The sequence below is a fragment of the Pan troglodytes genome, chromosome 2, assembly GCF_028858775.2.
Source record: "Pan troglodytes isolate AG18354 chromosome 2, NHGRI_mPanTro3-v2.0_pri, whole genome shotgun sequence".
NCBI classification, from domain to species: Eukaryota; Metazoa; Chordata; class Mammalia; order Primates; family Hominidae; genus Pan; species Pan troglodytes.
In genome coordinates, this window is record NC_086015.1 from 128122069 (window position 1) to 128134875 (window position 12807).

Here is a 12807-nt window from a genome sequence, read left to right on the forward strand (position 1 = left end):
CAGGCACTCATGCCAAGGACCCCCGCAATGGGTCAGGCCTTGACTGAGGCCCTACAGGCTTGGAGCAGGGTCTACCAGGAATAGATGCTGAGCCTCAGTCCTGCAGAGGGCTGAACACTGGAATAGGGCTGTCTGCATAAAGCCGAACAGCACAATGAGCTGCTGTGCCACTAAAACCAGAAACAGAAAAACTCCAGCTACTGGTCTAGGAAAGCAGCACGGAAGCTGACCATCTACCATGAATGAGATGAATTACCCATAAAAACTGTAACTCCAGGCCTGAGCAATTGGAATACACTGCTTTTATGGTGAAGACATCTCCAATTGAAAAATTAACAGAAAAACTAGTCCCACGGTGAACCTGGAGATTCTCGACAATGGCAAACATAAAACTGCTCTGCAGGGATGCCCCCACAACCTCCAAGGAAGAGCTAATGAAAAGCTTATAAATCGCATGAAAAACAATTCATGAAGGCATGTCAGCAGGTCCAATACACTGACTGGCTGTGGATCCACCTGAAGGATCCACAATTCAAGAAACAGAAACAGAATAATTTAAAATACTTTAGGCTGGGCATGGTGGCCCACCCTTGTAATCTCAGCACTTTGGGAAGCTGAGGTGGGTGGATCACCTGAGGTCAGGAGCTCAAGACCAGCCTGGCCAACATGGTGAAACCCCATCTCTACTAAAAAATACAAAAATTAGCTGGGTGTGGTGGCACGTGCCTGTAATACCAGCTACTCAGGAGGCTGAGGCAGGAGAATCACTTGAACCCAGGAGACACAGGATGCCGTGCTGCCTGGACGTGGGGAGACAAAGCTCGGCCTGCTCACCAAGCCACAGTGTGCCCCCACGCTGCGTGTGCCTCCCCAGCTCAGGGAAGAGAGCTTCACATAACTCAGGCCCGAGGTTTCCTTCCACATTCTCATTCTTCACTGGACTTCCTGCCTTACAAGTAGCTTTTCAGTGTGCCTTGTACTCACTGTCAGGAGTTTTAGTGTCTGCAACAGGCTCTGCCTTAGAGGACTTAGAGAGTGAGCTCTGAATAAGTAATGATGTGTCATAACTTTGAATATTTAAATGCTGAGCGCCTAGAGCCAGCCCTTGATTCTCTGCCAGCTTCCAATCTAGTGTCTCGGTCAGTGGAAGGGCCTTGGAAGAATGAAAGTGGGGACACACCCTATCTGTCTGGAGACAGGGCCCAATTAGGACAGAGGTGAAAAGAAGCAAATAAAATCACTATTCCAGATGAATTGAAAAAAGGCTTAAGGCTTGCGGTTAAGATGCTGTTGCTCCTGGTAAGCAGCAAAATTTCAACAAAAACATTTGGCACCCGGACTTAGCTGAAAAGGGCCTTGGAGACAGAATCAAAGTAGTAATAGTCCCTGTGGCCACCTGTCACCAGGAGGAAGCTAAACCCAGCAAATGATGATGCCTAGTGCCTCTTCGTGGTTAAAGAATTTAGAGTTCATTTGTATTTAAAACTTTTTCTTGTCTGTTTTTCCACCAGTGTCAGTTCCCAATACCTGAAAAGATCTAAGTCAGCTTCTGGGAGAGTATACAGAAGGATCCGGAGGGATTCAGAAGAGCCCATGCCACCAGCACACTAACTTGCTCCTATCACCCAGCCCAACTTGGAGCTAGGAGCTCTGAAGGCTACCAAAGAGGACTTGTGGAGAGGGGAGGGCTCAGGGATTTAAGAACAGCTCTCTCCCCTTGGTGGCAGCTGGAAGACCAAGAATTGAGAATGGCATCACAAGACGGAAGGAGCTGGATCCCTGAGTTACTGCATGGAGAGCTGCCAAGGAAAGCAGCTCAGCCCTCATCAGATGTCGCACAAGCAAAAAAAAAAAACCAACAACAAAAAAAACGTTCATTGTGTTGAGCCACTGAGATTTGGAGACTCTACGTTACTGCAGCATAACCTACCATGATCCTCAGGTAAGCCCCTAGGACATGGGGGTAGGGTGGTTTAGGGACAGGTATTATTACTCAGCCTAAGGTAAAGTATCTGTGTTGTAGTGTGATTTGAATGGGGAAGAAGGCATTATATTAAACGCAAACGCAGGCCGGATGCAGTGGCTCATGCCTGTAATCCCAGCACTTTGGGAGGCTGAGGTGGGTGGGTCGCTTGAGGTCAGGAGTTCAAGACCAGCCTGGCCAACATGGTGAAACCCCATCTCTACTAAAAATACAAAAATCAGCCAGGTGTGGTGGCAGGCACCTATAATCCCAGCTACTCAGGAGACTGGGGCAGGAGAATCGGCTTGAACCCGGGAGGCGGAGGTTGCAGGGAGCCGAGATTGCACCACTGCACTCCAGCCTGGGCAACAGAGCAAGACTCCGTCTCAAAAAAAAATGCAAATGCAGACTCTAAAAGTAGTTTGTCTGTATTCATATTCCAGCTCTACCCCTTGCTGTTTGTATAATATTGGGTAAGTTATTCTCTCTAGGCCTCAGTTTCTGCATCTCTAAAATCTGGCTTATACTTACCTTAGAGACCTCAACAGATTGTTATGAGATTTAAATGAGATAATCCACAGAAAATATTTAGTATGGGGCTTGACACTTAGTAAAAACTTAAGTCTTAGTTATTTCCTATCTCATGACTAGTTTTGGACCTTACAACACAAACCCTCACTAAAGTTAAATGTGGAGATGAGGAAAGCAAGAGTTGGAAGTTACCACTCACTGCAGTCACTTGCATAATCTTGACATTTAAAGAAACTCCTGAAAGACTAAAAAGAAAAGAAACCAACCTAGTAGAGGTTGTGTTGCATGGGCTGAAGAATGCAGTCCCCTCATACAACCACCCACCCCAGCATGCATACAAACGTCCCATGGCAGAGACCTGCTCACTAATCCTATTTCTTCTGATTCCTGGGCCTACAGCTACACTAGTTCCCAGCCTCCTGGCTCAGTCCTATTCCGTCTAATAGCATGTGGGAGCGGGCATGGCAAAGGCCTATCCTCCTATGCATGACCCTCTAGGCAGCATGACCTTAGGAGCCATGTGTGGAAGATGGTAAAGCCTGGAAGATGGAAAGCACCTGAGTCCCTGAGTCACTGCTTGCAGGAGAAGTTCCATGGATGAAGAGACCCAGTTGGACTTGAGGAACAGGAAATAAACTTCCAGCAAGTTTGAGCCATTATACACTTTGTTATTATAGACTCTGTGGCAGCAGTTAGAGACACCTGTTTTCTAATAATATGTCAAATCTTTTCTAGTTCAGGTGTTTATGTTGAAAAAAAATTCTTACATTTAAAATAGGATTTTAATCTAATTATGTGAAAATAAGTTATAGTTATTTATAGAAAAACAACAGGGACAAATTTTGAATTCATTTCTCCCAAAGCACCTCAGTTACTACAAGCAAGGGGAAAGTTTAAGTTGCCCTGCCTGCTGCCTCCCTGATAATCTGGATCCATCACTCCCTGAGGACATTTTCTGAATTCTATTAATGTGAGCAAATGGTGCTGTGCATGGCAGGCAGGAAAATCAAGGGGTTGTGATCATTTTATCTTTACAACCTTGTGACAGTTCACTCTTCACATGTCAGGAAAGGAGAGAATGTATGCTTATCATTAATCAAATTAAACGCCTAAGCCTGGCCACCCCTCCTAACCATGCCTTCCTTAATTCTTTCTTTGAGCTAAATTTTCCTGCTTCTCCATTCTCCCACCCTTAAGTACCCAACAGAAGGGCAACTGGTCACTTACCCAATGCACGGATTGGTCTGGTACCTCGGTGCCGTGTAGGAGAAAGGAGAGATGTCCTTATCAACAAAAGACCCAAATCCCAACCGGAAGTTGCTGGTGAGCTTCCTCATCTCCTCCGCGAGTTTGGTGCCCAGGCTCCGGATATTGTCCAAGTCATCCTTCATGGACAGGGAGAGGTCCATCAGGTAGTACAGGTCCACAGGATAGTCCTCCACCTGGCGAACCTGTAGCTGGAAGGTGGTCTTGTCACCTGCACCAACAGAGAGGCCACGTGTGTTAGAGGTTGTGCAACCTGCTGAGGGCTGAGGGATGGGATTTGCTTTCAAAGTTAGTTCGCCTCTTACTTTTCTTTAGTGATTGTGTGCCTCACAGAAGATTTTTCTTGGAAGTAAAGTGCCTGAAGGGAATACGGTGCTGAGAATGGAGGCCTGGGTTCTCCTTCCTAAACATTTGGCTTAGCACTTCTTTTTTTATTTTATTTTATTTTTTTGAGACAGAGTGTTGCTCTGTCGCCCAGGCTGGAGTGCAGTGGTGCGATCTTGGCTCACTGCAACCTCTGCCTACCAGGTTCAAGCGATTCTCATGCCTCAGCTTCCTGAGTAGCTGGGATTACAGGTGCCCACCACCATGCCTGGCTAATTTTTGCATTTTTAGTAGAGACGGGGTTTCACTATGTTGACCAGGCTGGTATCCAACTCCTGGCCTCAAGTGATCCACCTACCTCAGCCTCCCAAAGTGCTGGGATTACAGGTGTGAGCCACCACGCCTGGCCTGGGCTTAGCATTTCTAAGGAAACTCCTTAACAACCAGGCTCCTTGGTAGTGTTCTGTCTTCTCAGCAACAAAGACCCTTGGGTAATCAGTGGACAGTGAACCAGACAATTTCATGAACACAAACTGGGTGGAGAGTAGCCCACCAACCACATACCAACTCCACAGAAAGACCCAGTCACGATGGGAATGTGCGTTTGAAACAAAAAGCAGGGAAGAAATGAACAAAAGAGGGGTGTGGGCCTGAGTGGGGAAGAACCAAGTTGGGGAGAGAGATGTGCAAGGCAAGGGAGGGCAGAGAAACAAAGATCGTTGTTTAAAATACCCCAATGGGCAAAAATATGCATGCTTATGCCACATCACCTGTGTTTGTTTCTATTTCTCTCGCCATTTACCAGACTAGTATTTACTTTGGGGGGCATATTTGATGTTTTGGGACATCACAGGCACAACTCATTATCATCAGAAACTACATATATAAATACAGGAAGACAGATTCCAAATTTTAGCTCTATCGAAAAAAGAAAACAAGAAGAAAGAGAAAAGACAGCACTAGATTTGTCTACCAGCTACAATAAGATAGCCAACAGGCAGAGAAAAGGGGAATTAATTCAGAGGAAAAGAACAAAGAGAAAAGCTAGTGTCTGGCAGGTGTGGCCTTTGCTGTCTCACCCTATAGAGTTCAAAGAGAGGCTCAAGTCAGGGCAATAACTGGAAGACCCAGGCCACAATAATGATCTTGAAATCATTTCATAATTTCTAAAAACAAATCACTTAGAACCAACTTTAAGGCTCAACTCATACCAGATCATTCTATCTGCCTTGGGCTTATTAACCTTTCAGGAGTGCCAAGAGATGCCCTATTTATCCTGCAGTAGAACTGTCTATACATACTTGAAATTTGGATAGATTCTTTGTGTGTGTAGAGGCACATCAACAAAGGTGGCCTCACTCCTGCCCAGCGGGTCTACACCTGACTTGCCGGCAGCCACATCTCAGAGCAACCAGTCTTTCATCTCAAGCTGACAACTAGCAAGCTGAAGACTTCTTTAACTTGCAGGGAACTCAATCCTCTATGCTTCCTCTCCTCCTCCCACCGTGACAACAAGGCATATTTCACTAACTAGATCACGAAGAATCCAATGATCAAAAGATTTTAGTTCAAGTTCCAGCTCTGTCCCTTGAATAGGAGTGCAACCTGGGCCACGGTTTCTTGAAATATAAAATGGAAGTAACAATGCTCACAGCATCAATTAAGCCTATGATGCGCTCATGAGGGAGAGCAGTGTTTTATGAGCAGTACAGGCTTGCACGGATGAAGTATGATTATGATCATTACTGCTTGCAGTCAGAGTGGCAGCTCTGAGCCTGCTTCCCCTGACTTGTCTTTGCGTGTACTGTTCTAGGCGCCTCAGGATTGATGGAGTTTGAGTTGCCTATTGGTATAAGCCTATTTTTTAAAACCATGGGGTGGGGGGAGGGGGGAGGGATAGCATTGGGAGATATACCTAATGCTAGATGACGAGTTAGTGGGTGCAGCGCACCAGCATGGCACATGTATACATATGTAACTAACCCACACATTGTGCCCATGTACCCTAAAACTTAAAGTATAATAATAATAATTTAAAAAAACAAACAAAAAAAAACCATCAGAGTCTGACTCAAACAGAGGAATGTTCAAGGTTTTCTTCCAGAATGAATTCCAGGCTGCTGCAGTGTCTGCCTTTGGTCAGACAGACACAGCTTGTCCCGCCAGAGGGCTCCTTGGGTGCCACATCACAGTGAGGGAGGGGCAGGGAAGAGGGGGGAGTTGGGGGAAGGGAGCTCCCTCCTTGGCCCTTGCATGGGCAGACAACAGACCCCAAATGGACAGAGCCTGCAATCCTATTTCCTCTGCCTGATGCCATGATCTTTTCACAGGTCTTCTGCATTTTCTGCCACCTGTCCCCCCAAGTTCCCACCTACAACTTATTTTATCCAAAATCTACTTCTACTTTTTTACGAATTATAAGAAATTAACAGATGGGCACTTTAAAACCAGGAAACAAATAATTGGCTTGGATTCCGGGAGGCTGAGAGGCATCTATGGGATAGAGGCTTGGAAGCAGGAAAGCTGGGTTTGAATCCAGACCCTGTCACCAAGGACTAGGGAGAACTCAGGCTCTCTTCAACTCACTGCTCGGTTTCTGCATCAGTCAAGTGGGGAGGATATTAACTATTGTAGGGATTAAAAGAGATAAACACCACACAAATGTTCCTACACAAAGAAAACTTTGGCCTTGGTTTTCCCAAAAGTCAATTACTGAAGCAATTTCCTGTGAGGATAAAAAGAGAGACAGAAAATCCTGCCAGCAACTTGAATTTCAACAGCTACAGCCTTGGGCATACAAATTTAACCCTAAATTTTCCAGACATGAGGGCTGAGGGAAAGAAGGCATGATATATAGGTCCCTTTGTATCCTAAGAGGCTATCTATTCTGAAGCAAGAAACTTCTTGGCATTACATTCTAAGAGAAATTGATCAGTAAGAAAACACACACACACACACACACACACACACACACGCACACATCCCTTCCCAAAGGAAGGCTGCAGTTGTTAAAAAGAAATAGTGTGCCATTTTTCCAGAAAGAGAGGGATGTAAGAAAGATGGTAACACCACTGATGTTCAGAATGAGGGTTTATTGCTGCCTCTAATATACTTGATTTTAAATGCCACAGACTCCTGAATAGGCCGTGGCAATGACAGAATGTTCTGTCAGCAGATCCTGGAGGGACTGACATTCCTGGTCAGATCCATGGTGTGGGCATTAAGCTTCCAGTGTACCAACAACTCCCCAAAAAGGGAGGCCTCTAACGTTAGCAGCCTGAAGGTGAAGCCATTAATGCATGTGAAGTGCACTTTCTGCTGAGAGAAGGTCTTGGGTATGTTTTCCAACTTTGGGTACACTTCCAGAACCATGCACGCTTAAGCACTCTCCTCCCTTCCAACTCCTTCCCGGCCACGCTGCTTTCCTTTAAAAACACCCGAGACTTTAGGCCAATCGCCACCTCCCGCTGCCCGGCAGAGTGGGAAGCGCTTCTCGCCTTTAATTTGCCTGTCTTGGTCTGTGCCCGTCTCTGGTGACACCATCCCGGCCCATGTGTCAGGATTCATCCTTCTCTGCTCCTTCCCTCTCCACTTAGGGTCTCTACAGGCTCATGTATCCCTGTAGCTATATCCCTTCTCTCTGGGGCTGTTCCACGTAATTCCTGCCAGCCTCAGGACCAGGGGCAGGACCAGAGAAATGGCAAACTCAAAACAGAAGCTGATCACCTGGCACCTGTGAAATGCTACCCCAGGCAGCCCCCCTCATGTCCTTCTGCTTGTTCCTGGTTCCAGAGTACCCAGCTCCAACTGCATTTTGCACAGAATTTCTGCACTACTCAGTTTGTAAGCACAGGTTCTTCCAGTGTAATCGGGTATCAACTAGCATTCTATCTGAAATGTATTTTTAAAGCTTTTTTCTCTCTGCCTTCCCTTTAATAAAAAGTGAAAAGTTGGCATTTTCCTTAGGGAATATATATCAAATGACAAACATTTCTAGAGAATGAGTTGAGAATTCCAGCAAAAACTTTTTTTTTTTTTTTTGAGACACGGTCTTGTTCTGTCACCCAGGCTAGAGTACAGTGGCACAACCACAGCTCACTGCAGCCTCAACCTCCCAGGCTCAAGCAATCCTCCCACCTCAGCCTCCCAAGTAGCTGGGACTATAAGCATGTGCCATCATGCCTGGCTAATTTTAAAATTATTAGTAGAGACAAAGTCCTGCCATGTTGCCCAGGCTGGCCTCAAACTCCTGAGCTCAAGTGATCCTCCCCTTCAGCCTCCCAAAGTGCTGGGATTATAGGTGTGAGCCACATGCCCAGCCTCAAAAACTTTTTTTAATTTTTATTTATTTTTTCTTCTTTCTTCTTTTCCCTCAGGTTTCCTGCCTTTGAGTCAAAAACTCTTAAGACTGATTTTGTTCAAAGTGTTAAGACAAAGTAGTACCTCAGCAAATAAAGACCTTTGCCATCCCAAAATAAATGCAAATGGTTTTTGATTCCCTAGAAGTACTATTCTGTGCTGGAAACTGAAAGAAAGAAGGGAAACATAAAAATCAACTCTATTATAACAGGACTACAACTGAACAGAAAATTAAGGCCCTGGCGCACACATTATAAATGAGCAGACAGCTCTTCCAGTCACTACAGCAGAAGGCACTTAGTATCCCAGGATTAAATCCAGATCTAGAACCAAATTATTGCCTCACTGGTTTAGAACAAGGATGCCAGGCTGTACTGCACCCCCTCTCCACCTCAGAATTGTGACTGTTGACTTATGGAACCAAGGAACAAGTCACCTGAAGACACAGTTGTCCTCCACAGTGTCTGCCTCCAAGCCCAGGGCTCGATACTTCTGGTTTCCTTTAAAATAACCCCTTATCCAGCCATCATCAAAAGACTTTCTTCGTCTATTTAAGCTATGTACACTGTCACCCAGGGTGGCAACTTTATTGCAGAAGCAATACCTAAAAACTGGTTCTTCCAAGTAGAACCTGGAAGGAGAAGGGAGGAAAAAAATAGGGGCTGGCAGGAAACCCCAAAGCAACCAATTACCTGTAGTTTAGTTAATAGTATTGTAACCATGTTGGTTTCCTGGTTTTGAGAACGTACTTTTGTTATATTAAGATGCTATCATTGAGGGCAGCGGAGAAGGGTACATAGAACATCTCTGTGTTACTTTTGCAACTTCTTGTGAGTCTAAAATTATTTCAAAATGTAAGAAAGCTACCAATTAAGGGTCATTTTTTAAGAGGTTAAAGGACTGAGGCCAATAATGACTTTAATAAACTATTCTTAATTGCTCAGTGTTTCAAAACCACCTTTAGCTTTTGACTGTTCTCAATAAGCTTTACTTTCAAGTTTATGTCCTTTCTTAAGGATTTTATGCTCTTTGTTAATGATTTTTTCTAAGGTTCTTATCCTGACATGTAGTTTCCAGTACTGAAATAAAATGGAAAACATGATCCTATATTTACACAAAATCCTGCTTAAAGCTTGGCAGTCCTTCAAAAAGTTAAACATAGAATTACCATATGACCCAGCAATTCCACTCCTAGCTATAGACCCAAGATTATTGAAAACATATGTCCCCACAATAGTGTGTACATGAACGTTCATAGCAGCATTAGTCATAATTGCCCCAAAGTATAGGGTGTTAACTGTGGAGTTATTAAAAGAAAAAAGAATTGTCCCAAAGTAGAAACAGCCCAAATGTCCATAAACTAAAATATAGTATATCTATACATCCACAATGGAATATTATTTGGCCATAAAAAGGAATGAAGTACATGCTACCACATGGATGAAACTTGAAACATGTTGCTAAGTGAAAGAAACCAGCTAAAAGACCCACACATTTTATGATGTATAGGAAATGTCCAGAATATGCAAAACTATATAGAGAGAAAGTAGACGGGTGGATACCAGCGGCTGAAAGGGGAGGGTGGGAGACGGTAGGATAAGCAGTAACTGTTCACGGGTATGGGACTTCTTTTTGGAAAATGTTCTGGAATCAGACAGTGGTGTTGACTGTACAACCTTGCAAATATACTAAGAACCACTGAATTGTACACCTTAAGATAGTGAATTTTATGGTCTGTGAATTATATCTCAATTTAAAAAAATAAAAAATGTCCTGCTTAAAGTAGACAGAAATTCTTTTTAATTTTTATTTCCTTCCTGAGACTTACCTTGGAACAATTACTTTGCCTTCATGAAGTGTCTTTCATATTATGCTGAGGCTTGTCCTTGATTAGTCTGCGATAAGTCTGGCAAAGTCTTATATTTCACTCAACGAATAACTATTATGAGGCATGGGGGGTAGGGCAAGGAAGAAGACACAAAAGCATTTCTAAAAATATACAATGGAGGCCCAGCGCAGTGGCTCACGCCTGTAATCCCAGTACTTTGGGAGGCCGAGGTGGGCAGATGACTTGAGCCCAGGAGTTCGAGACCAGCTTGGCCAACATGGTGAAACCCCGTCTCTACTAAAAATACAAAAATTAGCCAGGTGTGGTGGTGTGCGCCTGCAGTCCTAGCTACTCAGAAGGCTAAGGCATAAGAATCGCTTGAACCTGGATGCTGCAGTTAGCTGAAATCACGTCACTGCACTCCAGCCTGGGCGACAGAGCGAGACTCTGTCTCTCTCTCTATATATATAGATAGATATATGAAAAACCAACCCCTATATACCTGAAAGCCCTCCCTAGAGTCAGGGGGGAGATACCCTGAGGCAAATATGCATTTTGCATGACTGAAAATTTTGCTAACTGCCATATACCATTTTTCTCTCCCCACAAATTCTTCAGGTTTGCCTGTACTTTTCTTTGTAAATGTTAAAATTATATTTTCAAAATTTTAAAAGGCATCATTGGTTTCAAGTGTTTCTACATTTGGGAAACATATTCACAATGCTTGTAGGTCTTAGGAACTCGTATTTTCATCAGATCTCTTCCTAGTCTTCATCTCTTCAGACTGAACCCTCTTCATAGTCTGGGTGTGTTTTCAGGAGGCAGTCAGCTCCTCCAACTGCTTGACACCCCCAGCACTGGGCTCTCCACCACGACACCTTCCGCAAGACAGAGCTACACACAGCATCCACACTGTGGTTTTGTATCAACACAGGGTCACGGTTTCCATTTTATTTCTAATACCAGAAATCATATCATAATGCTTAGCAGGAGATGTAACTATACCAAATAAGAATGATTTTTTTCCTTAACTGAGCATATATTGAGTTTTATGCATAAATACGGATTGTATACAAACCTGCCGTTACTCAAATCACTTATTTTTTATTTTGGGTTCTTGTTGTTGTTGTTGTTTTTGTTTTTTAGAGTCTCATCTTCATCTAGGCTGGAGCCTCAAACTCCTGGGTTCAAGGGATCCTTCCACCTCAGTCTCCCCCATAGCAACGGGGTCTCACTATGTTGCCCAGGCTGGTCTCAGATTTCTGACCTCAATCGATCCTCTCTCCTTGGCCTCCCAAACCACTGAGATTACAGGCATAAGCCACCACACCCGGCCTTCTCTAACTCTCTAACTCTTCTACAGGGACTGCTGTAAAAGCCAGTTGATAGTCAAACCAGACAACCATCTCTGCTCACACTCACACCTTAATTCTCATTTTAAAAACTGGAATTATTAAAGTGTGGACATCTTTGGATTTGTGTGATGCAACTCTTGTCTAAGTTAAGTCTATCCTGAAGAAGAAAGACTTGCCACCATAAAGGATACTTCTTGGAGAGAACACCACAGGCTTTGAGAGCTATTCTAGATGAGGAGTTCAGAAAATGTAAATTAAAACCTTCCTCCACAATGGCTCTGAAACTACAAACTCTTTTGGAGGTGTAAATTTTTTTCCTAATTTTCAAAGATTATTGAATGAAAATAGCAGGATTATACATACATTATGATAAGTATATGAAAAATACAAAGAGGTGAATAATACAGAGGACATAGTAAAAATGAAAAATAATATTATGTTAAAGTGGATTATTTTTCTAGAATTTCATGTGTTATTGCTATACTGTTACTATGATAAAAAAGAAAATACACTATTCTTCTACAACACAATGTTCCAACATATTAAGGGTCTATAACAACTCCTATATCCCTTTCGGTCCAAACCCTGGACCCTGAGCCTGTCTTCACATAAGAGATTTCTCTTTCCCCAGAGGACATTACCAACCATCTGCCCACATAAGTGCTCAGCTGACTTTTTTCTACCCACTCACACAGCTCTGTAAGAGTTCCCTTCCTTTTCTATCTCAATTCAGTATCTCACTAAACAAAAAGGCTGAGTGTTGCTTACAGTGAGAAGGTTTGCAAAAATCCTAACTTCAATTAATCTCAACACTGATTCCTGGGCAGGCAACCCAATAGTTTAAGCTTCTCTATCCAGCAGGGCCAACTTACACTCTTCTTTTGTTTCTTATTTTCAAGACAATTAAAATAGACAAAATAAAACATTTCTCAACTATATGATGACTTGGAGCTTTCTTTAAAAACTCTTGGTGCAGACCATACAATGATAACCACAGCAACAACAACGAGCTTTACTGAGTGCTTACCACATGCAGCACTGTGTTAATCCATTTCCAAGGCACTGAGCATCCCTGGTCAAACCTCCATCTGGTACCCTCGGCCACTGCTCTTGGAAAATAATAAACATTTTAACTTTGAAAAGTTCACTGATACAAAAAGTCCATTTAAGCCTCTGAACAT

The 12807-nt window shown here is 43.5% G+C and overlaps 1 protein-coding gene across 1 annotated transcript in view; it reads right to left on the reverse strand.

Annotated features, from left to right (window-relative positions):
- ITGB5 (integrin subunit beta 5) overlaps nt 1-12807 on the reverse strand; it is a 123903-nt gene that overhangs the window by 81475 nt on the left and 29621 nt on the right. Inside the window, exon 4 of the mRNA XM_016941813.4 lies at nt 3722-3971. Coding sequence (XP_016797302.2) covers nt 3722-3971 — 250 coding nt within the window. The remainder of the gene's footprint in view (nt 1-3721; nt 3972-12807) is intronic.